This window comes from Protomyctophum parallelum, assembly GCF_964188405.1.
Source record: "Protomyctophum parallelum genome assembly, chromosome: 17".
NCBI lineage: Eukaryota > Metazoa > Chordata > Actinopteri > Myctophiformes > Myctophidae > Protomyctophum > Protomyctophum parallelum.
In genome coordinates this window covers 35137329-35147024 of record NC_139719.1, presented here as the reverse complement: position 1 = coordinate 35147024, position 9696 = coordinate 35137329, and the positions used below count along the sequence as shown (strand labels likewise).

Here is a 9696-nt window from a genome sequence, read left to right as displayed (position 1 = left end):
TCCTGGACCCGTAACACAATGAATGTTAATAGTATAAATGTAACAAATGACTTGTAACAATTACGAAATGTACGGTACTGTGATGCCCAACACGACCCACCCAAAAATTTAAGAAAATAAATGTGAATAATTTCAATGTATATTCATTTCCCAGTCACATAGTCACCATACCTGTTAATGGACAATCTGGTTGTTGCAGAAAACCTTTTAGATGTAATTTATGTGGCTTTCACCTTTTATTTTATATTTTGGAGGTATAGAAAGTAGGCTGACAGGAAAATGGGGAGAGAGATGGGGGGGGTGACATGCAGTAAGGGCCATCAGGATCGGGAGTCGAACCTGTGGCACACTGCCAGACTGGATTTCCAGCCAAGGTGCCACGGCCCAGGCCTTGATGTACTCTATTAAAGGGACATTTTCTGATTTCTGATTGCATTTATCTATCATAGATAGAGTTAATTGTCTGGCTAATGATGATGATAGATCAATAAGTAACCAACCGCACAAAGCTTGTCACCTGAGGTCATAAATACGATATCAACCAGCTTGTTGATTGGCCCAATGGTTAGGAGAAGTTAGGTTGGTTATGGTTAGTCAGACATTTGTTTTTCAAAAGATTCAGAATGTTGGCATTTTTCTGAGTGAGGATAGATGGATTGTCTGGAGCAGGTTTTGTGTCATTCAGATTCGCTGCATAGGAGTTGACTTTTCAAAGTTAAAATGTTGACCTTTAATTATAGCAGCCTCATCAGGCTGATTGGGGTCATATGTGTTGTGCAAGTCATGCACACAACTTCCAATCATTGATGAAAATGTCATCCCTCCACATTTACCATCTGACAGGAATTTGCTAAACCATGGCAGGATGAGAAAAAATATAATCCGGCACAATACAAACACAATAGGTTTTGAGTCCTTCGGGGCTAAATAAAATAAAATCAGGCAGTAACGGTCGGAGATATAGGCGTAGTTAGGCTTTTCGAGTTAATTTTCTATTCGAGAGTCTAAATGTTTATGCGTTTCTTAACCCATTCTGACCGGGCACCCATTTTGGTGTTAGCATCATGTTATGCTTTAGCTATTGAGCTTGTAGGTCTGCTATTTTTTGAAAAATCGAAGAACGACTGACATTTTTAGAATCTGATCTCGGGTCAGAATTGGTTCATCAGACCAGTGTGTGTCCAGTGGAAAACCTCGTATGAATCTGATCTCAGGTCAGAATGGGTTAATGTGCACGTTTGAATATGTAGGCGAAAGATGTAGCAACTTCACTGGATATGCAAGTATTATGCAAACCAGGGTTATTGCTGTAATCACACTAATGATATGCATGCAAAAGCTTCAATTGAATTATAGACATAACCTGATTGTTCCCAGTAATCACTACTAATCAGGCTATTTGTGTGTATGTAAATGCATGGCATGTGACAATGACCTTGACTGTTAGGACTTGGATGAAGAAATATTCGGTTGAAAGGAGTTCTTGGTAATAGTCACATCACATTATTCAATGAAGAATAATCACCCTTTAGTTTACACATCTATATTTAAATAATTATGCATCATTAATCGTTCCAATCATTAACCACATTTCCACAGTCCCTATTGTGGGGGCAAACATTTGGCAAAAATGTCAGATCTATATGAACTTGTAGATCGGCTATTTTGACGAACCGGTTAGGAATAGAGGGGAAAGGAAGGGGCATATTATAGACTATTGTGGAACTTCAGTCAATGAATTATATGGTTTAGGTGTTTGACAGATTTGATGGTGTGCCCTGCCACATGTTGCAAGGGTTCATAATACTATTTGGAGCGAGAGCCATTTGAAGGTAGTTGTATAAAGTCCAACAACAACAAATGTGGAACATCGGCATAATCAGAAATTACATGTTTATCAGATCCACAAGAGAAGTAGTCCTTATCTGTGCTGTGCTTACCTGTACTTTGACTTTCAGGATAAGGAGGGCAGAGGTCGTCAGTGCCAGCTGGGAGGACCCGGGCCTAATGCTCAAGAACAAGCTCCACTCCACTTCTCTCTCTTTTGTCTTAGTTTGTGTGTTTGCCTACATACAATGGAACCGTTTACCAGTCTGGACTGTCTGGTAACCACGGAGCAAAGAGGCAGGCAGGGTCTTTATGCAACCCTATCAGGGTTTGGAATGACGCGACCATACTGAGCATCTAGTCTAGAATGAACAGAGATGTTGGTCTGCTTAAAGATGGAGTGCCATGATTTTTGTACTGTTTCTGTTTTGTATGTGTCTATGGAGTTAACATTCTATTCAAATAGACCCCCCAGGTGTGGTTAGTCAAAAGGCCCAATCAAAAATACACAATTATTGTGAGATTATTACCCTAACCCCTCCCCTAACCCCCCATAATTTTAACACTTTCTTCTACACTTTCTTCCTCCTAGTATAATCATACCTGATTATCATGTTTTATGGGGGGGGAAATCACGGCACCCCATCTTTAAAGACCACTTGAGTTGCAATGTGGGAATTAATGAGGCCTTGTGTGAGTTAGCTTGTAGCGAATGAGAATGAAGAAAGGAGAGTGAGGTTGAACGTGGAGACACAGACTGATTATAAATATTTCGGTTTGGCGATTCTTTCTTCGCCAAACCGAGTGTGCACGGTCCAGTGGTGCCTGGGATTAGCTGCTCACAGACACAAACGGGGCAAAAATGTAATCCCCGCCACCTGGCTGTTCCGGCCTGGCGGAGATAATAATAAATAGGATTTTCAAACCTGCCATTTGAGCGCTGCCTAAAGATGATGCATCACAGATCACACATACAGTAGAGTACTTTAATGAAACCTCTCTGAGAAGATTCCTGTGGGATGACATTTATTTTATTTTATTTATTTATTTATTTGACAGGGACAAAGCTCATTAATCAGTGTCAGTTTTCACATCAATGTAAATGGGCCAGAGTTAGCTCTTAGAAAATGAATAATAAAAAAGGACAAAGTCTAGTGTGCCCGCACACAACACCATGCGTTGATGCCATGTGTGCATTTGTGCAAGCACCCAACACTACGTCCATACAAAAACACAGTACAATACAGATAAAAGAAGGACAAAGTGTAGTGTGCCTGCACACAACACCATGCGTTGATGCCATGTGTGCATATGTGCAAGCACCCAACACTACGTCCATACAAAAACACAATACAATACAGGAACAGATCGACATGGTACAGGGGACAGAACAACGGTAAGTGAAGTGAGAAATGACACCGGTGGTAAAGACTAAGTAGTGCTGATAGTTAGTTACTCATGATTACAGATTTGAGTTGTTTTTAGCCACCTTTTCAGGTTGAATTTGAAGGTCAGATAGTTGGAGGTCTCTCTTAATTCTGTAGGGAGACTGTTCCAGTGATGGGAGGCTCTAACAGAGAAGACTGTTTTACCAAACACACTACGTCTGATTGGCACTTTACAGTCCCCTCTGGTAGTTGCCCTTGTTCTGCCACCACTGTCCGTTCGATCTATGAACTGTTTCAGTGGTGGAGGTGCAAGTCCATTTAAGATCTTAAAAATGAGGCAGGCATCTGCAAAGTGTTTAAAGCCGTCAAAATTAAATAAGTTGTACTTTTGAACTATATGGCAATGGTGGTAACGGTTGGGCTTTTGATCCAGTGTTTTACCATTGTTCATGCCAGAATTGAGAACAACTCAACGGATTTGTTTCATTTACTCAATAATTATTACTCCAAATCCCTATTCACACTTCACACATGTTTCATATTGTTGCTGTCGGACAGAAACCTTGTATCTTCATATTTCAAGTTTTCAACGTTTTATGTTTTTTCATAAATAAATTCCTAAAGTAGCAAAAAAAATGTTTTTTAAGTCTGTGGGTTTTATAAATATTGAACCAATAAAAAAGTATTAATTAGAGCTTCTGACTAAATCCATTGCAACAAAGGTTCTTTTAGTCCATATCCTGAAAAGTAACAGTTTTTTTTTTACACCCCACAGTGACGATATTATATTTTATGAGGTCCACGGAGCACAATATACCCACTTCTATGAACACTCAAGCCCTCTATATTGATGGAGTAATGTGTTATTTTATATTTGTGTTATATTTTTTAGAGTCTCCCCCCAAGGAAATAGTGTGCTGGCAGTTGCCGTGCAACAGCCAATGGCATGATGAGCTTCAGTACATGCAGTGGTGCAGTTTGGACAATCATCCACAGTGCAGACGGTAAGAACGGAGACTGAAGAACAAAATAAAAAAAGATCCAAGGCACTCTTCTGGCAAAAAGTTTCATGGTGAAAATATTTCAAACAATAAATGTGCATGTTAAGACATGGGTCACACCCTGCTACGCGTGGGCTGTAACCCAGCTCTGTCTTAATTGTTTTTAATATTTTCACCATGAAATAGTAAAAAATCGGGGGGGGTGGTTTTTTCTTATGTTGAACTTTTGGTATTTCCTACCAAAGAGCACCTTCATTGTGCTTATTTGGACTTCCAAGAACATCAGATCTTTTATAGACCGTTTTATAGCTTTTACAGCTTGTAAAATCCTTTTTTACAATCCTATTTGACAGTTTACACACCTCCCCTTCCTATAGATTAAGAACTGTGAACAATCAAAGCTTAAAACAGCAATGGCTGCAGTTTTTTTTTTTTATCAATTGGAGGGAGAGTTGGCCGAGTTGCACTTACCAATAAACTCTGTCCATTTGATGAGATAATCAATCTTCCCTCAGATGAGAGAGAGATAGAGACAGAGTGAAAGAATGAGTAAAAGTGTGGTTTCAGCAAAGATAATTCAAAGACGAGTTCCTGCCAGGCTTACTCTCCTCTATACATCTGTTTCCCTCTGCCACTTTCTCCTTTCCCTTCTCTCTGTCTTTATGCCCGGTCTGTCTAATTCTCCCTCCCCTTCTCAGTTCTCGCTGAGCCGAGTGAAGGAGCTGGGAGCGTAGTGCGCGGAGTGCCTCCCTCCAGATCCCCCCCAGTGCTTATGAATGGGGAGCTGCCACTCTGCAGTCAGGCAGACAGGGAGCGATGTTGTGTCACTGCTTCTCTCCTATCAGCCACAGTATTGCAGTTCCTGAGACTTGGATCTGATCAAAGCTATCACTGACCAACCAAATCCTGAGACGAGGACGGTTAAAAAAAAGTAAGGTAAGGAGTAAAGAAGGTGGAGAGGATAGGGGTGGACGTGCTGTGCTGTAAAGTGGTCAGGGGAAGGCTGCAGAAGTGGGCTGGGTTAAACTGGTACTGTAGTTTAAAAGGAGCTGGCTGTGGCTGCCTCTGTCTGTGCAGTTGAGGCAGTCAGGCTGGGAGGGGAACAGTGGAAGAACAGCCCCGGGGAAAGTGATCTCTCACATCACTGGATAAAGTGTATTTTTAGTCCACTCCTCCAACACTTATTTTTCTTTGTAGTTTGTTTTCCATTTCTCGGGTTGGCGAGAGAGAGACACACACAGAAGGAGGATCATAATGGCCAGGTTTCTGTGGGCAGCGGTGCTCCTGTTGCCAGTCCTGGGACTCTGTGAGGCTCTGCCAAGCCACTGGCTTCCCGGGGAGTATAACACCACCGTGGAGGACGCATCGAGATTTGTAAATGAATACAACACCACAGCTGAGGAGGTCCTGTACCACAGCGTCTTGGCCAGCTGGAACTATAACACCAACTTGACGGACCACAACTCTGAACTCCAGGTGGGTACAGACAGTATAGGTCAACAGCTCTGCAGAAATGCAGGGTGATTGGTTTAGACTTGAGTGCATACAGGTGTGTCACATAGGTTGACATATGCTGATGATGTTGGCATGCTCTGAGTGGTGTGGCGTTTAGTTATTAAGAGGGGCGCTTTCCTGGACCGATTCCTTCTGATTGCAAACACGCGTGATCGGGGGGTTTCTGTGGAGAGCTAGGCCCCTGCTTGACTTGGAGCTCCCCCCTATTCAGCCCTATCCAGAATTACATGCCCAGCTTCCTTCACAAAGCAGCCAACTCAGCTTGTGTGTTTGTGGAAGTAAGGAACGGATCCGAAAGCCTGTGGCCTCAAGCGTCTTCGAGTTTTGAATGAATTCTGGGAGTGGGGGGGGGGCTGTCTATTTGTTCGAGTGCCCAATTGAACAGTACTTACACCTCATGCTGAACATGAGGAATGAAAATGCCATTCCTACAGATTGAGACATTAGTTTTACCGTGCAATGTTATTCACTGACACCCCTTTTGCTTTAACGGCTTAGCCTACAGATGTTTGAAGTCACGACTCACGATGAGTGCCTCTTTCGCTACAATCAACTATATTTTTCTCAGAGGCATTCCATGACCCATAAACATGCGTGGCAGATGGCTTTGATTTTGCAGTCATGCTCGAAGTGTGTTTAAGTATATCCATAGAGAACCAGGAAGATTTTACACAGACTGTAAACTGGCAGTTGGGGGGACCAACAAAATTGCAGCGGCGTGCAGACTGCAGAGTGCTGGCCTTAGGACAGGGAGGAATGCACACACACACACACACACACACACACACACGCATGAATGACATAACTCATTTATGTGCACATTACATATACCACATGTACAGTACACACACTTGCAGGCAAAGGCACTGACACATTCTGTATGCATACGCACGCACGCTCATGAAAGCAAATGTGTGTGTGTGTGTGTGTGCATGCCATGGACAGCTGTCTCAACAAGATTTCAGTACACTAAGCAGGCTCAGGGAGGCAGACTCTAAACACGCGCTGAACACAACAGGTGTAACCCGCTCACCCCCCTGCAGTGGCAGTGTGAGCTGTCCAGAGTACGTCCAGGATGTGAGCAGGCTGACTGACCTGTACGCTGCCAGCGATGAGCGCTATTGTTCCAGACACTTCAAAAGATTTGATCAAAGGGAAGCCAAGTGTTGAACCCTATTGGCTCTGGCAGACAGAGTGAGCACACGCTGCGCCACTCAGCAAGACCTGACACCAAATGAGCATGAGACCGACACACTCGCCTCAGTATTCCAATCAAACCTGCACCGCCAGATATACAGTGTCATTAGCTGTTAATGTAGGGTTTCATCCTTCCCAATTAGCCTGGTTTAAAAATCGATTACAGTTTGCGCGGGAATGATAATGCCGTAGTGAGAGAGAGCACTTGGTGCAATGTGCCCCCATACACACACGCACGCACGCGCGCACACACACACACACACACACACACACACACACACACACACACACACACACACACACACACACACACACACACACACACACACACGCGCGCGCGCAAATGAGGTGCTGGGATCAGAGCCAGCCAGGGAAATCAAACAGCATGAGGATCAGACCACAGGCCTCTCATCAGAATGCATAAAACCAAGATGTGAGGTGGGATCTGGACATTAAACCTGCCAGTCAAATCCAAGCCTGAGCCTCTGTTACCTTCAAAGAAACTGATTTCAACATGCATCACACCACATACGGTTTATTATTATATTATTATTATTATTATTTGTTTAATTATTATTGTTCAATATATAATTTTGCCCTGTGGGGAGTTCAGATGTAGTTGCTTTAATTACAAAATGTAATGTAGTATTTTATGGTGCATGTACAAGTGTAAATGTATATAAGAGTCCCAACAGAATTGTTAAAGGAGAGATTAAATTTACCCCAGAGCGCAAGTACAAATTAACTTTATATTGATGGAAGGCTGAACCTTGTAACCGTGTTTAAATGTGTTTAAGGGAGAGAGAGAAGAGATGAATAATCCTTATCGTGGAAGTAAAGTGAGAGAAACAATATATAATTTGGATGGAATGACTATGATAGACGAATGGCAGGAAAAAGGGTAGGCCTATAATTATAGAGGAAAAAACACCAAAACTGAGAGAGAGTCACCGAGTTTCACCTTAACTCCTTTTTAATCAGTGGATTGTGGGAGTGTGACCGTTAAACAGAGTACGCACATATTTGTATGAAGTAAAAGTAGCAAGATGACAGTGTAAAAATGCTTTGTAGAAAACGTACTTACTGTACATCACCAAGGTGCAATTTTTTGATTAGTTTGTTTTGTTAAAACTCTATTCCAATAGTAGTGTGTGTGTGTGTGTGTGTGTGTGTGTGTGTGTGTGTGTGTGTGTGTGTGTGTGTGTGTGTGTGTGTGTGTGTGTGTGTGTGTGTGTGTGTGTGTGTGTGTGTGTGTGTGTGTGTGTGTGTGTGTGTGTGTGTGTGTGTGTGTGAGAAGGGAGGGGGAATGTGTGAAGGTGGGGTATGCATACTGTGTACAATATATAAATGTATGCATACTGTGTGTACAATTTATACATTCACATATGTGTACATTAGCGCAAATAAACCATGTGAGAAAATCAGCAAGGACATATTTACATATTTATTTTTGTTTGTTTGTTTGCTTGAGCCCTGGGCTTTGAGACACCTCAGGCACTTTGCCAGTCTGCAATGGAACAAACATTCCAGTGCTGGGGGGGTGGGGGTGGTGTTTGTTCTTCCTAATTCTTTCTGCCCTGCTCAAAAACACCTGCTGTCATACAGTATGTGTCCTGCAGGGACAGGAGGGAGGGAGCTCCCTGTGGTGAGTTTGACCTTCTGCAGGCCTATAGGCTATACGCCGCTATAGCCATAGAGTATTAAAAGGATAGAGACTGATCTGGCGCGAAGCTCCGCCCCCTCCGCTATTCATGTCAGTGGAAGTTGCTCAGTGGCGTTTTGAAGCACCCGGAAGGACCGTCTACTTCCGCCTTTTTTCGCCGATTCAGCATTTGGTGCCCAAATGCGGAAGTGCAGCTGCTGGGCTTTAACATTGAGCGCTCGGTTGCACGGGGTTTCCTCATCATGAATCCACGGGTCCACCTGCAGTCCTTTCTCTTACCACTAGGGCCCAGCGCTTCAACATTGGAGTGCCTAGCTGGCCCCTTGGCTATAGCAGGTCCTGGGAGGTGCTGGTCCGATTCATGATGCTCTGGGCGATAGCGTATTAAAAGGATGTTCTCTGAGACCTTGAACTTCCTCAGCGGCTTGTGGTTGGTACAGGCGTTGTCTGGTCTTCTTTGCTTTCATGTTATAGGCCCTCTGTGACGAGCACACCAAGGTACTTGAAATTGCTTAAAAAGAAAAACAATAAAGTCCACAGCACTGGTATTATTCCTCAGCTCCACTTGTTTATTGTATTGTAAGCAATAAATAGGTCGAGCCCCCTGTCAGGTGTAAAGGAGCAACTTGGACACTCAGGCATGAAGGAAGCATGAGTTAAAGTCCGTTGCTCTCCCCTTGTCCCCCATATATGGGGACTAGGTTGGTGGAGGGTGTGTAGAGCCCAGGATCACATTAGATGATTGACACAGGGGTGAAAAATGGGTTACAAAAATCGTGGGATAAAAAATATATTAAGAATAAACAGGTCGAGCTGAGAAATATACCAGTGTTACAGACTTTATTGTTTTTCTGTTGAATCGCTGATTGCTCATCACCTGGGTGAGGTTGGATGTGCATGCACTATGCCCCCTTGTCACTTGAAACGGCTTACCCTCTTCACTGGTGTACAATGATCAAGAGAGGCATATAGGACTTCTGCCATAGAGAAGTCTACATTCATTTCCTTGGTCTTGCTGATGTTCAAGAAAGGGAAGTTTCCCAGGTTCCACTGCGACCGGTCTGCCACCTCGTCCAGATAGGCCCCTTCCTTGTGATTTGAGACT

At 43.3% G+C, this 9696-nt stretch overlaps 1 protein-coding gene across 1 annotated transcript in view; it reads left to right on the top strand.

The window, feature by feature from the left end:
• Positions 1-5298: 5298 nt before the first annotated feature.
• Positions 5299-9696, top strand: part of ace (angiotensin I converting enzyme (peptidyl-dipeptidase A) 1) — a 37320-nt gene continuing 32922 nt past the window's right edge. The window contains exon 1 of the mRNA XM_083788029.1: positions 5299-5692. Within this exon, the coding sequence (XP_083644155.1) occupies positions 5471-5692 (222 nt within the window). The 5' untranslated portion in view covers positions 5299-5470. The remainder of the gene's footprint in view (positions 5693-9696) is intronic.